General features: G+C 30.0%; 1 protein-coding gene across 2 annotated transcripts in view; it reads left to right on the forward strand.

Moving 5' to 3' along the window:
- The first annotated feature begins 112 nt into the window (after nucleotides 1–112).
- Nucleotides 113–18,901, forward strand: part of LOC123296918 (protein phosphatase Slingshot) — a 247,644-nt gene continuing 228,855 nt past the window's right edge. Inside the window, exon 1 of one of the 2 annotated variants that reach the window (XM_044878620.1) lies at nucleotides 113–283. In XM_044878620.1, coding sequence (XP_044734555.1) covers nucleotides 227–283 — 57 coding nt within the window. In that variant the 5' untranslated portion in view covers nucleotides 113–226. Of the gene's footprint in view, nucleotides 284–2,901; nucleotides 3,237–18,901 lie in introns of those variants that run through there. The other variant, XM_044878619.1, reaches the window with a different exon arrangement.

The following is an 18,901-nucleotide window of genomic DNA, read 5'->3' on the forward strand; positions in this document are numbered from 1 at the left end:
AATAAAAATTAGTTATTCATAAAAGACATCAGATGTCAGTATTTGGGAAAAACGTGAAACAATGATATACTCTTATCACAGAAAAATCTGATTCAACATATTGAAGATGGCTGTCAATGTGTTGTGTGACATATATGTTAATAAATTGTGTTTTTTGTTCTTACATTGATATGCAATTGCAAAATCAATTTTGGGTGAATTTGGTGTTTGTGACTGTTTATTGATAATGGCTTTAGTGACTGTTCAAAGATCTCCAAGTGTTGCCAGTTCGCCCCAGAGTTCGGTATGTAAATTACTAGTTGTTTTTTTTGTTGTTTGTAATAATTTATTGTATTATTGTTTTGCCATATATGGAAGTTGTATACTTTTTAACTTTATAGTAAATATTTTAATATTATTTCAATCAATTTGTATCGTATAATGTATTTCTTTTTTAATTCATCAAAATTATTTAATTATAATTCAACTTAATAAAAAATTCATAACCTAAGAATAATTTTTATAAAATGGACATCTTGTTTTTTAATTAAAACTTAAATATGTTTGGCATTAATTAATGTTTATGGAATTTGGGAATTATTATGTTTTTGTTTACTAGACACACGGCTGAAGGTTGATAGCCTTGTTTTGACCTGTAGTGTCTGTATGAGGTGCATTCATTGGGTTCGTTTATGATGTGTATCGTTACCATCTATAATAACGGTTCAGTTCTATTTTTGTAATACACTTGTAACGTTTTTTTATTTATACACAAAGATATTTTATTTTGTTTCTCGAAAATAGTTTTTCAATGTTTTAATTTCATGTTTTATATGTAAATAAATATAATCATTTTTAAATGTAATTCACATATGCCCATATCTTTCGATTTATCTTTTAAAATAGTCAGTGTTACCTATATATACGTTTAGGATTCAGTACCATAATAGAATATATTTTGTATAATAGAAAACTGTTATTTTTTTTACAAGGACTAGCGATGAAATGTCAAACAAGTCAAATTAAAGGTTTTTGTTTTTTAATACATCGAAGCGCAAGGGTCATATTTTATTCCATCCATTTATTCACTTCTATTCTTGTTTACTACTAGTCAGTCACCATGGAAACCAAACACACCTTAATAATTAGTTATAAAGAAATTTAAAAAAAGAAATTTTCGAGGAAAAATCAATTGAACCCTTATAAAGACCAAAGCCACTTCAACCTGGATTGAAAATAATATTTGGCGCTTAGTTTAATATTTTTTGAATAGGATAATCAAAAATTAAAGACGCCGTATGACGTCCAGGTAAAAACTAAATTAGGATGCAAAATTTGAAATCTCTAGGGCTAAGACTAGACGTATCGAGAATCTGCCGCTTTGTAGACTTTATAAGCGTAGAATTAAAATTACTTTTAAATTAGGAAATGGATAAAAATACAAATAAACCGCCTTTACCAAATTTACCGTTTTCTTTAAATGGCATCTATCGCTTTTTGGATCATTATTATCTTCTATTTTAAAGACACGCTTGTCTGTGGGATTACTTTCAAGGAGGTGTATTTAAGCAGTCAAGGACGTGCATGATGTGAAGCTAAACGGTCATGATCAGTATTTATACGGAAAAAGCAGAGTAGGATACTGAATTCATTGACAAAATATTGAAATAATTTGAACCCAAATGTAGACTCGATTCAAATTATTGTTCATTTCTTTGTATTTTCCTTTCATAGCCGAGGAGCGCAAAAATACCTTTATCACGGCGTCTATGCTTTTTTCTTTTCATAGCAGAGGAGCGCAAAAATACCTCCTTGCACCTTTATCACGGCGTCTATGCTTTTGTTTATATATGTCAACGTAAGATTTAATTTCCGTCAGATTATAAACTAACTAGTAAAATTGTAAGTTTAGCTTCCAAAAAAGAGCTAATTCGACCCAAATCAACTAAACATAATTCTAAAACATGATTTTCGTTAATATCTGTAAGTGCTAGTTGGAGTGGTTTTTGGTAACTCGTTTACAATCTGGCGAAAATTACAATATTACGTCGACATATACAATGAGTCATTTTAATATCTAGGTTTGTTTCCTGACTAAGCACAAAATTTAATAAGTTTCTTTAAAGATTTCATTGTTGTTATTGTGAAAGTTGTTCATTCAGTGTTGTTAAAGTGTCAAATTAAAATACAATTTTCTCAAATTATAAATTTTAATTAATTTTTAAACCATTATGCAATTAATTAAGTTCAATTAAAAATTTCCAAGGATAAATATATTGTCAAAAATCAACACAAACACGTGTACAACGCCAAGCCATACAATAACCAAAACAATAGGCTACGTAACACACATGAATTGACTAACTTCACATGTATGATTTGTTTACTCATTTAAAAGTTGAGTTGAATTAGTTGCATTTGGAGATCAACAACACTCATACGATAAAAATATTATTAAAAATTATAATTTTTAGGCTGAGAGAAGTAGCGTATTCAAGAACGGCGCAAGTGCTAAAGCGTCGTTCTGATCGACGCACAATGTTATTTTATTATAGAGTACATATACTTACACATAGGTGGGGGTGTTGTATATTATTGTGAGGGGTAAGGTAATAGAATTGAAAACACACTCATATTCACAACAGTAGAGTTATAATGTAGTACACTGTACACAATAAGTCCGTACCCAGTACGCAGTCAACACACTAAAAATAATATAATAACACATTGGATGTTTTAAGAGTGTGATTGTGCTGTTATAGTGTGTTATCCGGCCCGTCGACCGCCGTTTTATTCTTCATTCTCCGGTGCAGTGTTGTTCGGTGAATGCTTTAGTGAATACATTAAAATTTAAAAAAAATAATATCTTTATATTTTTATCTCGAAAGTTTACGTTTTTAATCCAAAATTTTTCTTCTGTGCTAGTGAAAATTTTCTCAAAAAATGTGCACTAAATTTTTCCTAGTGTACTTTTTTAACAGTGACCTAGTGTAGTGCTTAATTTTTATTTTTGGTGTTTATTTTGGGGTTTTGACATGCTGTATATTTTACCGCCTCCAAGTGCTCCAAATCCTCCATCACCATGGAACAGTATTTTATGTACAAGCAATTCGTCAAATAATAATACCGGTGGTGCTAATTTTAATAGTGCTAGTGACAACAATGCGGGGGGAACATCTTCATGGATATCTGATAAGAGACCACCGCTACGAGGGAGAACCTCTCATGTTAATAAGCACCGAGGGTGTTTGAATAATGTGAGTAAATTGTGTGCTTATAAAGAACCTTTTTTTCATGGGTATTTAAGTTTTACCCCTAGCACCTGTGAATGTGTGTACAAGATTTAAACCCTTTTTTCATATTGTAGGTACAAACAATAGATCTGTTCGACACTTAATTTACCGTGTTTATGTTCTTTGGGGAGATAAATGATTTTGATTACCTTTGAAAAAAGTACAATACAAAATTTTATTTTTTAGTATTAATTTCCTATTTGTACCTATTTTGAATGTTTATAAAAATTTGATCTATTTTCAAATACTTCACATTTTTTAAGTTTATGTAAAAAGTTGATTTTTTGAACTTAATAATTATCAAGCACCTATTGTTAGGATTTGATATCTCGAAATCAAATCTAAATATCGAAAATTTTACTATTTTTAAAATTCTATTTCGTCATAGTATAATCAAAATTTGTTCCGTAAAAAATTTTAATTGTCAATAACTAGATTAAAATAATTATATTTCAATTAAATTAAAAAGCTTCGAAAATATTTGCATTAATCATCATATTATCTGGTTTTTTATTTATCATTCTAAATTCGAAAATTTTCATAGACTTTCGATGAAAACATTATCAATAAACGAATGAATTAGATGTTAATAGTGCTTGTTCGAATGATCTCAAACGTATGCTTCTGAAAAGGTTATTAGCAAAATTGATTTTAAAATAAAATTAAATCCTTTTTAAAATTCGATGCAAATTTTAAAAACCTGGATAACAAAACGAAAATGATATTTTGCCTTCGATTTAATAGGGGTGGGGGGAACTCTAGGTGAAACAACTAAAGCAGAGCTTTGACTTTGTTAACTGTAAATAAGATTAGAATCGATATTGACCACTGGACTAGAAGAAAAAATCGAGGAGGCATGATTGCGGAGGGTAGAAGAGGTTTAGGTCCTACGGAACCATTAGAAATTGGTGAATTATTTGATCACATACTCTCTTTAAGACTAAACAATGTTTACTCTTTATTTGATTTCTAGTGAATTGTAAACGATTGTCTCAATTACTATTTAACGCCGAACAGTTATTGTTGAATAGTCAGCCCATGGTTTTCGAGATATTTTTAGAAAACCATTTTTGACAAATTTTGATCATTCTTAATTGCTTGACTCATGTCGATTTTGATTATCAAGTTTTTCAACCGGTAAAGGTTTGTGCCATTTCTTTGGATCACTACCTAAGTATACTTTTTTTACCTTTCCTCAGTAAGTCGAAAAAGAGCCATTCTCTTCGGCTGAATTCTTAAGTACGCGGTATCTCTTAATTTAAATTTTATAACTCGAACAAAATGTTAGGTTCCTGATGCGAGATCTGATTGTACATATTTATACTCGGTACTCGCGCCTTTCTAAGTCGAAATTTTAAAAATTAAATCCTCTGTATCTTGAACTACTTGCTAAGTCAAAAGCTCATTTACAAAAATTGAAGAAATGCCGTGTCGTACGTTAAGAGACTGAGGAAAGCTAAACCCACTCGTTTACTTAAAACTCTCAAGTAATTCGGTTTCAGAAACTTTGATCACGAAAATATTTGACTTATAAAATAATAAATTTTACTGAATTAACTAGATTAATTCATTAATTAAAATTGCTGATAATTAAAGGATTATATTTATCGATATCGAATAATTACAATTAGCATAATTTATGATTTTCAAACAAGTGATAAAATTGTTACGAGGTATTGATAGTACTTTCATATTTATACTCTGTAACTCGAATTTCAAAAAGCAGTCTCCGTAAGTCGTAGTTTGTAAAATAGTATCGTACTTTTCTTCTAAGTCGAAATTATAGCAATTAAATCCACTGTATCTCGAACTACTTGCTAAGTCGAAATTTCATTAACTCGAATTGAACAAATGCTATATCGTGCGGTAAGAGAGTGAAGAAAAGCTAAACCCACTCACTTAAAACTTCCAACTAACTCGGTTTCAGAAACTTTGAGCACGCAAATATTTGAGTTATAAAGGAATGAATTTTTCTTTATTCGCACAGTGCGTGAGTTTTATTGGAGGCGTTTCCATGGTAACGATAGACTACTTATAGAATTGTATGGATGCATATATAATTGTATGGATTGCATTTATGACTTACATTGAAAATTTAATATTATTGTCTTACAAATTTAAATAAATAATTATGATAATTTACATTTGAAAAAGTAATATTTGTGTAATTTGATTTTTTATTTTCACAATTTTTAATGCATTAAGTTTAATTAATTAGTATTTTTCAATAATTTTAATTTGAAATTTTCTATAACATTAACATGTAAAGAATTGTAAATTAGTCATAACAGCCTCCTATATCACCAAAATTTTTCACTGAAAGCGTTAGCATCGTTTTTATTATCTCTACCACGATTACGTATACAACGAATCGGTAAAAATATAATCACAAATTGATGTAAATTTTTTACAATATGAGGAAGCATCTCTTATATGACACACAAAAAAAAAAAACAGATCAAACAACAAAGAAATAAAAACAAGGAACATCTATGGCGTGGACGCGCGGACACTCTGAATTCTGTCTAATTGATTGTTGTCTTTGTGTTATTATAGTACACACACATAAAGTCATGTCTGTCTCACAACACAGTTTTAAAACGGAACTTTTACAAACTCACATTTTATTTTAATAATAGACGTTTGACCGGTTCTCTTTCGTAGAAGTTTAGTGTGTAGCTACTCTCGATGGCTATTTCTTTGTTTGTGTGTGTGTTTAGTAGTGACCATTCCAATCCATTGATCCATTTGTTCGTTGTTCGATTGATCGACAATCAATGATCGACTGACTCTAGCTGTATATAAAACAGATCACATACAATCGAAAGAATCTCGCATTTATTTACATGAGAATATATTTTTTGAAATGCCATAATAAATATGTCTTCATTCAAAAAGATTACGGTTCTTTGCCGAAATTTATTCAAAATGAAAAAAAAAGTGAACATCTGGACATTTTGGACCATCTTTTCGACATCTTTTATACAAAAGCGTAATGATAATAATAACCAAAGATTTGAACTAAGATTCATGATATGCTTAATGGGTCTTTAAAGTTTTGTAAGAGTTAGTCAAATTAGGAATATTGATTTTTGGTAAAGCCGAGATCATTCAATATCGAGGTTAGAATTGAACTTGGGATTCATACTTTTAAATAATAATGGAGTTTAACCTCCGTTTCTCTGAAATATACGCCTTATAACAGAGGCCACTCACATCATTGTTTGTTAATCTTTATTTATTTAACTATATACATATTTACAATTACATTTCGATGTGGGTGGACTCGGTTACTTCGTTCTTATCCAAACGACGACAATGTGATCAATTCTGCATCCCCATAATTATAATTGTTCACACTCCCGCTGCCTGGAATAGAACCCGCAACCTGCTAGTCAGTAGCCAAACGGTCAAAGACTAACGCCTTAGGCCGTTCAACCACTGAGTTTGACTTGAACAGAATAATTTTTATTGTATTTCCAAGACATTTTTTAAAAAATTGTCTGCTTTTAAAAAGAACATTCCCAAAATTCAGCAGAAATAAATTTGGGCGGGTAAATTAGGCAAAATTGAATGGGCTTGTATTTTTAAACTATAATTTTAAGGGATAGGCTAGACAAATTTGAATGGGTTAAGTAATTCTTGTCTCAATATTTCTAATCGTTACAAACTTCAGTTTTTAATAACTTATAATATTCGTGCTGAACGGAATTCAGCGCTGTGTGTATATTTTGTAAAAAAAAATTTCGTCTCAAAATAGTATAAAATATCCTATTAATTTGTGAAAATGCAAAAATAGGTGCTTTTGAAAAACTGTGGGCGATCGATAACAAAGCGTCCTACGAAAATTAAAAAAAAAGGCACTTTCTTCGTTGAGAGTTGTCTTACAACCTCTGCATAATTATTAATCTCGTTGATGAAACCGTGAAAATGTAAAAAATATACACCGTTTAAACGTGACCTTTGAATATATACCAACTCACAATTATTTCGCACAAATCCTTCCTCATGAATTAAAAAAAATTGAAATATGTTACTCAAAAATTCAAATTAAAACTCCAATCCTTTTTTTCCAATAACGACTTTTTTTTCAGAGAAATGTTCCTTTTCTCTGGACGTATTAAATGCTTGTTTTTATACAATTTATACAATCAGATGAATTTATTTCAAGAATTTTTTTTTTGTTGTAATTTCAAGAATATAAAATATAATTAATGATAGTTATCACTGTAGAAATTTAAAACTTAACGTTGACCCAAATATTGTTAATGGAATTATAATTCACGTTAATTTACGTTACATAAACATGTAATCTGTTTTATTTTCTTTGTATTTATCGATAATTACAAACAAATGTTATAACATCCAAAAATTGCTTTCACTTCGCATACAAGGAAAGTATTTCACAAAAATAAAATATTTATTTCAATAAATATGATTTATAAATTACAGTTTTTAAAAATATATTTTTCAATTTATTTGTTGGAGTAATCACTGTTATTATTACTCAATATGTGTAACAGATCAAAGATAATATGGTTGGCTTCCTACTACCTACCTAAGTACTCAAAACTATATAATATTTATGTTTATTATTGTACATGCTCATTATTTTAGTGGTCTTATTTTTTTTTTATTTGGTAAATGATATAATTTATCTATGAATAATTACTGTACGGTATGCAGACAGGCTATTGATTCAAATATACCTTCGAATTTCCTTAATGAGATACAATAAAAGCGGTATTCGAACTTTTTGTAACCCTTGCCATTCCTTGAGCTGTTTTGAACAAATAAAACGACCTGAGTCTATCCTGAAAAATCATAGTTTGTTTGTCAGGATGACTAGGTTGGAAATTTCGGGCCAAACATTTCTATACCTGACTTCCGCAGGACTTCTAAAGGTATAATGAGTAATATTTTTAGTGGTCCTCCTTACATGTCCATCTATGTGGAATCGCCTGATTTAGTCAGTCGCATATCCCCCGTGAAATCTCAGTAATCGAGTTAGGTTTGTCGCAGTCTCCTAACTCAATAAATTCTGAAATGTCTTGTTATAGAAATGGCAGATTCAAATGGCTGGCGCTTAATGCGATCCCTTCTCGTACCATAGAGTTTGTTTCTTATGCCGGAATGATCTGGTGCCTAGTTTAGCTGCTTGTGTTAGTGCCAGGTGACATTCAGTTCTTCAAAGCATTCGTAAAGCCTCAGATCTCGTGTGGTCTTACAGTTTAAAAAATGCTGAAAAAATGCTCAAATTTTATATTACTCTAAGAGCTCAGAACATAAGAGTTCTTACATATAGGATATTTTGGACCGCAGAATCGAAGTGTCGAGATCATTTATCATTTTATTTTGTGTAAAGAATAATTTTTCGTAAATTTTCTTTCCATGCCCAACTTTGATAATACTAGATAAGTTAAAGAAAATAATTGGCAGTTTCTTTCAAATCTTTATCCATCTGTTTTCAGATATGAATGCTAGCTCAATTGTTATTTCCTATATAGGAAGCACCCATGTACCACACACGTTAGTTGAATCTTGTGTATTTTTCTAATACAGTGCAAAAATGCTTTTTGTAAAACTAATTTATTATATATTTAGCATATCAAAAATATACAATCTCAAAACATATCTTGATAAAGTATTTTAATTGTAAAATTTTGTGTGACCTTGAATGTACATTAAACAAAACCGTTAGAAACGTTATTTCTTACTAGAGTAATAAGTTTATATCCAAAGTATGTCATAGTTTATTATTTTTTGCCCATTCAACATAATTTGGAGAGGAAAATATTACCTAATAGTTTAAACAGCTATAGGCATGAAAAATCCCTATTTTATTTTAACCTGATACTCCTATATAATACACACAACTGATATTCCCATATAATACATACTATACAATTTGCGCATAATTTGCGCTCTCACGGATAAACAGTGATGTTTACGAAAAAATGTTTCAAACAAAAGTTGTTTATTTTTTTATAAGAAAAATTTTTTACATTTAAACTTTTGTTCTATCTCAAAGAATTTACTAGATGGGTCCTACGGACCCAAGACCCAATTGACCTATGTTGCTCATTTACGAACTCGACTTCACTTTTTACGTCCTAAGCACGCTATAAAAATTGCTTGATATCTCTTTCGTTTTTGAGTAATCGTGATGACAGACGGACAGACAGAGAGACAGACAACCGAAAATGAATAAATTAGATGATTTTATGAGAATACCTATACCAAAATTTTGTTCATAGTATCAATATTTTTAACCGTTACAAACTTGGGACTAAAATTGGTATAATTTGGTATTTGCATATTTCGTATACAAAAAGTGTTGTTAAGTGAAGACGTATTTTTTTATTGCCATGAGAGTTTGTTTTAGAAGAAAAGCATTTAATTCAGTGTTCGATAATTACCGATGAAACTTTCAGTGAGTTTTTAATTTATTTATATTGTTTGATACGAATCAAATTTAAGTAAACTATCAAAGTTAACAATTTATGTTGTAAATGATTTTAAATTGATTAGGTTTTTATTAATAGATTCTTAAGAAGTTGATGACTCATTGTTGAAATATTTTTTTTTATAATTAAACTTTTTTAAATGCATGTGTTTTCAAATTATATTTTTAGTTAGTATTTATAAAAATTTTTGTTTTGATTTCGGACTATTATTAATAAAATTAGTATTAATATGAAAATCGAAATAATTAAAGTGTGCATATACCCCCCCCCCCCTATTAAAAATAATTCTCTAAATGTAATATTTAATTTAACATTTTATGGAAACTAAACGATGAATAATTTTATTTTTAATTTTTATGATTCCAAATATAATATTCTTCCAAATATTAGCTTTTTGTCAAAGCGGTAACTCTCCTTCACTAGAGAAAATTAAAAAGATTGGCATTTTCACACGCTTTTTCTATGCTACATGTGTTAAAAATGTCCCAATTTGACCCAATTTAATTTGACCCAACTATCTTAAAGTGATGAAATGAATGGTATTTGTGTGTTATTTTCTTCTATAAGTGATATACCCTAAATCTTTAAGCATCAATATTCCAAAAACTATGGTAAATATCGAAAAATTATATTTATAATTTTCGTCAGAATACATTCTGAAAATGTAAAACGTAAGTCTCAAATATTTTCGTACACTCATTTTTTTGGGAACGTTCTTAAGAAGCAAAAATCAATTAAATAATAGCTAACTGTAAAAGTATGGTATACATACTTTGATGTCAAAACTAAACCATTAAAGTCTATTCAAAGAAAAAGTGAACAGAAAGCGCCCTTAGTTTTTACTATTAGCAATTAATATAGAGACACTTGCAAGGCACTTGAATGTTGAAGAAATATGTCAAAAGCAATGTCTATATGGATAGGTATACAAACGTATTGAAAAATTACAGTGCAAAAAGGAAAGACAACGGGGCCTTCATTGTCAATTCAAATAAAAAAACATCTAAAGAACACATTATTATTCTAATTGTTAAAAGTTATTGAACACCTGGTATGGTAGGTATGGATGGCATGATGGCACATACCTTCTGCATGTATATATTTTGTGTATATGCTTTTACTGTCTTGTCCTTGGTTGTCATTTCAAAACGATTCAGGTAAACCTGTTTATTGTAAAAAAAAAAAAAAAAAACAAGATAACGAATAAATAAATACTTAACAAAATATAACTACAGATATACAGATCATACCTATATGGTCGGATACACAGACGTATTGATGGACTTGAAAGATATGGGGCCGATACTGTTGATGATGGTTAACATAAAACTGACTGACATTATATTAATAAGTAGTAACATTATGGTTACCATTTATACGATGATGATCACTAACGTAAGTTTTGTGAAGAGGTATCGTAATGTTGGATGACGACTCCCATTATAACTTCCAAAAGGTTTGTTTGATCGTACTTCGCAAGGAAAACAGTTCGAAAGATTGGCGCTATCGACCTTGTACTTAATAATTCCTTGATACGGGATACTGTTTGGTGTTAATGTTCTATGGGCCTACTTTCGTTCTTTGCCGAGGGATTGATTTTCTACCCAAACAAATTTTTTCATAAAAGGCTCGAAAACTATGGATTAACTAAGTTTTGTAAACGAGTTTTTAATTGAAATCAGCCAAGTTATGCTTTTTTTAAGGATAAGTACTTTTTTTTTTGTAACATGAGAAACCGCTGACCTTAATTAGTTTGTCCTAAATAACTCGAAAACTGTATCGAAGAAAATCTGATAAAAAAGTTAGTTAGAGTTATGAAGAAATTTTCCAGAGAATAGATGTTATTAAAGTAGAACTCTCCTCTAGTAGAACACTCGAGGTGTTCGTTTTCAACAATAAGTTTTTAATATTGACACAAGTTGCAAAACCGTTCCTGAACTATCAAATTGTATGAAATTTCTACTACTAGATTAGACGACAAATAGGATATTTTTTAGAAATTTAATACTAATAAAAAGATTAAATTTGTCATCCTAAAATATGTTGACGTAGTCACAAGGTATCGTAGATGAAACATGTATATTCCACGATTTTTCCTCTGTTTATGGAATTTTATTTCCGTAACAGTATCACTTTAATGAAATACGTCAACATACTTGAGAATGTTTTAAAGTGCAGCAAGCAAGTGGGTGTAGTGAGTCATTTCTTTTATTCACAAAATTTGTGTGTATTGTAATAACAGATGGAAGTTCAAATACAATTTTCATTTTTTTGAAGATAAGAGATAACTTGCCTGGACTTCTGCCTGGAGATGATTTCGTTAACGATCCATGGAAGTAAAAAAACTATGTACATCACTATAAATTGTTTACGAGCATACCATTTACCAAGTCAACTAATTTCAAGATAATAATATAATAGGAACGGAATTCATTTCATCGTGTTTTCTAATCTTATTTATTGTTCATCTACCTATAAAATGTAAAAAGATACTTAATTTCTGTAAAATACTTTTGGTTTAATTTTTAATATACAGATACGGAAATGTAATGAACTTCAGACAAGATGGACTCAACTAAAGTCATGTTATTTATAAATTAAGAAGTCCTTAGTTTGTGAGAACGATATAAGGTTGTTAATCACGTTTGAGATGGTGGTGAATGACGGAGCTTCGCCTCGGTGGATATCTACCTCTAGGGTATATACAGTGTGATCATTTCAAAAGTATTCACCCTTAAAACACGTCGATTTAGATATTAAGGAGGAAGTTCAAAAATGGTACCAAGAGAATTTTAAGTTTCAACCCTCCGCCCCTAGCCATTACAACTTTAAAATTTTCAAATGGCACCACCTACCTTATTATACGTCATTTGAAGGTGCATAAAATTTTCTATTCACCACGATAAAAAAAATTAAATCGATCAATTGATTCTCTAGATAGACTGACTACAAAGAATATGGCACATATCCACCCTTAATAACACTCGTCGATTTAGGTATCGGTGGGAAAGTTGAAAAATGGTACTTAGAAAATTTTAGCTTTCATTCCCTCACCCCCGCTCACCCGAACTTTGCAATTTCAAATGACACTTTCTACTTTGCGATACCTCATTTGAGATAGAGTACATAGAAGATGGAGGGTATGAATTCAAGCTTCTGTGTCGTATATTTTAAGAACCAATCGATCGATTTCATTTTTTTTATCGTGGTTAAAGAGAGTTTTATGCCCTTTCAAATGAGGTATCACAAAGTAGTAAATGCCATTTGAAATTGAAATGTTGGGGTAGGTGGAGATGAAGGAATGAAGCCTAAAATTCTTTAAGTACCAGTTTTGAACTTCCCCCTCGATATCTAAATCAACGTGTTTTCACTCAAAACCATTATCATATGAGGTCAAGAGTTATTAAGGGTGGATACTTTTGAAATGATCACACTGTATTGTATTTGTTAACGTTTTCCAGATGATAGCATTAAGACAATCAGTAAAGCAGGCATGGCCGAGTTATTTTAAGTCGAAGTCACCATTGTTATAACTTTATTGGGTGCCATAAACTTTATTGTGTGTCTCTTTATCCAAGTCCACATTGCTCATAGAGGAAGTGAGATGGGTATGCGACACTTCTACCTATCCCAGTTTCTTTTATAGTAATGAGATAGGTAGAAAAAAAATGTTATATCTGTCTTACTCGTATTTTAGATACAAGAGTCTGAGGGACTTCTCTAAGCCATGTTTGCCCATGCCTGCAGTAAAATGAAGGTTACCATCTCGGTATAATAAGTCTACTTGATTGTGGTAATGCCACATAACACAATAAGTGATTTTAATGTTTATTGTGACTACAATTTTATAGACGTACACACATATATCGCTTTATTTATTCCATATAACAAAATGAGACATTTTTCTTGTTTCATTTAATCAGGATATGAGGCGACATATTTTTTTTATTATCCATAAATTATCGTCATAATTTATCCTCTGAATATTTAATAAAAGAAAAAAATCATACAGACCATGGAGAAAATTATACAGGGGGTTGTAAAAGTTTGAATGAATATGTACAAAGAGTTTTATGACTCAATTTAATTTTTTAAATACACTTCGCAAAAAAAAAAAAAAACTTTTTGCTTTGTTAAAAATATCAAATATTTGCAAACATGCAACTTTGTGATCCTTGCTCTTTTCGAACTCTAACAGGTCTCATTTTGAGGGTAAATGAGTGAACTTGAAGATGAGCTAGCCAGTATACTAAAATTGTTGTCATGGCAATCAGAGAGTCAAAACTATGTGTAAAAATTAAAATGGTTCAAAGTTGCTCCAATAGCACCAAGGTGTCACGCCTCTTTAACGAAAACTGTTGTGCTCTTTAAAAGCTCCCTTCAATTTGATGTACGTTTTAAACCCGTATGAAATTTTCGGAAAGATTAGGATATATTTGAATTTTAGGGCTTATTTTATCATCAATCGCATATATCTTGCAATGAAATACATCATTCGTCAACCACAGTTTTCTATTGATATAAATGGCATTGTAAACGCGAATGAAAATTATCGGCCAGAATTGTTGATTTAAGAAGTGGCGGGTAGATTGTAGTGACAATCCCTTTTTTGAACTAAATATCGGCGAATGAGACAGCCCCCTTTGAAGTTTTGAATTTGTTCCATTTCTAGATAATCGGTGGATTATTTAATGATCTCGAATAATCGACTTCTCAACTCAATATAATTTGGATGTTAATTAACAATAATGACACGTTAGTGTTTTTTCCCATCGATTTACGCATTGGTATTTCTATAATAAACTAATGGCTGTGATGTTCGTCCGTTTGAGCACTGGTGATATTGACACGGTATGATTATTGTTAATTATAGCCACTAATGATTAATTGGTTGAATGAAACTGACAGGCAATAATAATAACTCAGATGACCAGTAGAATGCAACACAGAGAAATATGTTAGTGCTGATGAGATAACTAACGATGCCGCAACTAGATAGATCCCTTTTAACTAACAAAGTGTATTAAATCTCTTTGAAAGTAAAATATTATGGGATTAATTTAATAAATTAATTCTTACACTTTATTTTTATGTGTTTTCATATTTCTACGTGTAGAATTTGTTACGTATAAAACGTTTTAGTCAATGATCCCGAGTTGAAACGATTCGATTTCAGATAGAAATTGATAAAAACGTGCTTATGTATACTCTGCGTCACAAAATTTGCACAGAGCAAATATAGAAAAAGTGTCATACTTTTTTCCCTAAAATATAGTTGGTGATATGCATGTGATATATACATGCCATAACTATTTTTAACAAGCCTTAGAAATTCTAAACCTTATAGTTTTTACTGATTTAATAATAGTGCAAATTTTGTGGCGATGAGATACCTAGCGAGCCATCCTCCTCTACCCAGGCAAAAAGTTCAAACTTTTGTTGCGAATATCTTTTTTAATTGACAGGCAAAATATTTTGAAATTAGTAATTCTCAATGGGGCGGTTATTTTTAACATCTACTAATCAATGTGGGATTTATGGATATTAATCTACCTTAATATTATAATCTTTTGAGTATTAACCGATTTGAGTAATATATAATCTTAGTATTCGGTCGCTAAGAAACCTGGATAATTTGCTGTGATTTTGGCATATTTGTTAACATTAGTAAGATTTTATGAAATTGACTCCTTAAAATTTCTTTATTTTTTTCTTTAAGTTCTTATAGCTATCTAGTTCTTAAGCTATATAGTTAGTAAAAAACGCAGAGTTTAAAACCACAAAAAACCATACCGTTCGTTACCATTTTTTTAGGTATATTTGGCAATTTTTCTAAAAAATTTTTAGAATTGTTTTGATTTGAATCCACCCGTAAATTGAGATTTTGTTTGCCATTGAAGAGAAGAGTAGTTAGATACTATTTTTATCAGATTCTTTACTAAAACAAGGAAATAAGCTAACAAAACATTTTTCCGGGAGTTATCGAAGTTGAGCGAAAAATACATCATTCGCAGCAAAAGTAGTAATTTAAACACCCTCTTTAAACAATTCTTTCCGGAACTGTCCCGGTATTTACTTCGTTACATAAAAATTAAACTCTTAGAGCGAATAATAAATCGCCTTATATTTTCGAAATAATACAGCACATGCAATGGTTTTTTGAGTCAAATTTAAGTGAATTCAAAAGTGAACAATACATTTTCTTAGAAAAAATAAAATTTGGAAGCAATCAATTTTTTATGAACTAATTATGAAAATAGCAAAATAAAAGTTCAGGTTAACGTTTTCTCTGAAAAACAAGCACTTAGAAAATAAGAAAAATTTATGAGTGTTATGCTTGTATTTACTTTCTTATGACTTTATTGTTGTCGAAAAATCACAAAAAGCATACAAAACAATTTTTATGACAAAAATAAATGAGAAAATTATTTAAAAGCTCTATCAAAGAGAGAAAGAAAAACATAATGTTTTATATATATATATGTATATGTTGTTTACAGCTTCATCTGATACTGCGTAAAACTGACTGCAGAAATTGTATCTGCCAAGGGTGAAATATGTGTGTTATATTAGGCCATGGTCACGTGTGCCTACATATTTTCAACTCCCTATTTTCATCTCCCGTTTTAAATCGATAATTTCTATCCTTGAAAATTGTTGGATATGAAATTTCAATGTTCCTACACACACACATAACTAATGGATAAGTTTACCCGATATGCCCGCACCTCACCGCCTGTGACAACCCTAATGATAAATATGTAAAATAGATATTTAAATTTTATGTTAAATATAGTGAAAAGTGGTTTTTCAACCATTTTTCATTGTCACAAACAAAGATAGTTCATCATATTTTATATAATTCGTTTGTTTTTATACCATGTATATATGAAATATACATAGTATATTAAGTTTAGTCCCAAGTTTGTAACGCTTAAAAATAATGATGCTAGGAAAAAAATTTTGTCATAGGTGTTCATAAAATCACCTAATTACTCCATTTTCGGTTGTCCGTCCGCCCGTCCGTCTGTGGACACGATAACTCAAAAACGAAAAAAGATATCGAGCTGAATTTGTACAGCGTACTCAGGACGTAAAAAGTGAGTAAATGAACATCATAGGTCAATTGGGTCTTCGGTCCGTAGGACCTATCTTGTAAACCGTTAGAGATAGAAAAAATGTTCCTTATCAAAAATTAAACAACTTTTGTTTGAAACATTTTTTCGTAAACATCACTGTTTACCCGTGAGGGCGCCAATTAGGCGGAAATTTTATAATATGTACTATACTTGATTATCAGTTATATATGTGTCACATGTTTGTATGTGAAATGTGATAAAGAAATCAACACTGACTATGCATGGTATTTCAACAATTAACTCAGTCAATTGTTTGTTTTTACTTGTCTAATTATAGCTTTGGTTTGATAACTGAAAGTGAAAATTGTTTTTTTTAGCTTTTGGTAAATATTTATTTAAAATTTTATTTTACACCCTTCGAAAAGTTAAAATGTTTGTATACCATGTATATGAAATATATCAAGGTATACTTTTCTTAGTAACATTTTGTCAACTTATAAAAAGGATGGGTACTTAAAAAAAGCAAAATTTTTTATAAAGAATTAATTTTTTTCTTTAAATGAAAAGTAAGAATCCGGGGACACACCATATATAAAAATGTTGATTTCAAAACGAAGTGTTTTGTGTTTGAAATTTATTTTGTATAAATTAAATAGATTTTCTACAATTTTAAATAATTATACAGAAATTTGTTTTTCCGTTTTATATGTAAGAATTTGTATGCCAGGAAATTGCCAAATTTGAACATCGTATGACAATATTTTATTCTAACATTGTTTTTAGTAGGTATCTATAAGTATCGTGTAGATAAATCGTTGCAATCTATTTATAAGTGCCAGTGTGACGTAACCACGAATTGAACTCAGTTCGAGGTGACATGTGTATATGTTCGTATGTATGAATGTTTATTTTCAGATAATGATTTCATTATAAGTTTTTCAAATAATTATTATTGCAATAGGCAGGCATTTGTATGGTTTCGTCTCAATACAAAACAATAAAAATTCCATAACATATTACTTGCTTCCAATACAAAGTATCATATGGTTTGGGGACTGGAATTCTTTTAACGAATATATTTTAATCGTTTTTAAACATTACTTGAAAATATTCCTTATTCGTATTTGATTGTAAAATCAATGAATGTATACAGTGAGTTTTGAAAATATTCTAAGTAGATTTCTCTATTTTCTTGCAAATTATTTGAGGGTAAGAAGTCTGGTAATCTGTAAGAACCCTATGGGAAGGTTAATTGTCCTAGTTCTTGCCGTAGAGCCAAGATGATCTTGCGACTTTTTATTCAGGTATAATTTGTTGGGATTTTAAGGACAGGATAATATGTATTGGAATAATTTTCAGGTATATATATTCGATCCTTGATTCGGGAGTTTGCAGTGTCAGGTGTGCGCAAATTTTTTTCATATTTTCTTATCAGATTCTTCACTGATTTTCTCCAGATTTTAGGGCACAGGTAAATCCAATTTTGGAAGAAGCAGATAGATGACTTTGAAAGCAGCTTAGCTCGCCAAGTATCCACAAAACCACCATTTAATGCAAGTTCTTCAAAGTATGCTAAAGTCTTGCAAAAATATTTGTTTGAAATATTTCAATAAAAATCATTTAACAAGAAAACTTGAGACACAATGAACTGTTTCGGACTGCCACAGGGCGTAGATTTATTCTGTAAATCAAATTAGTTCAAAATTTTTAGTCTATTAGCACCGTGTGTGAGTTTTATTGGAGACGTTTTCATGGTAACGATACACTGCTTTAATTATAGAATTGACTTACATTGAAAATTTAATATTATTGTCTCAGAAATTTAAATAAATAATTATGATTATTTACATTTGAAAAATTATAGTTGTGCAATTTGATTTCTAATTTTCACAATTTTTAATGCATTAAGTTTAATTAATTAGTGTTTTTCAATAATTTTAATTTGACATTTCTATACCATTAACATGTAAAGAACTGCAAATTAAACCTAACAGCCTCCTTTATCGCCAAAATTTTCACTGGAAGCGCTGGCATCGATTTTATTGTCCCTACCATGACTACGCACACAACGAATTCCTAAGAA

Source organism: Chrysoperla carnea, chromosome 3 (assembly GCF_905475395.1).
Source record: "Chrysoperla carnea chromosome 3, inChrCarn1.1, whole genome shotgun sequence".
Classification (NCBI taxonomy): domain Eukaryota; kingdom Metazoa; phylum Arthropoda; class Insecta; order Neuroptera; family Chrysopidae; genus Chrysoperla; species Chrysoperla carnea.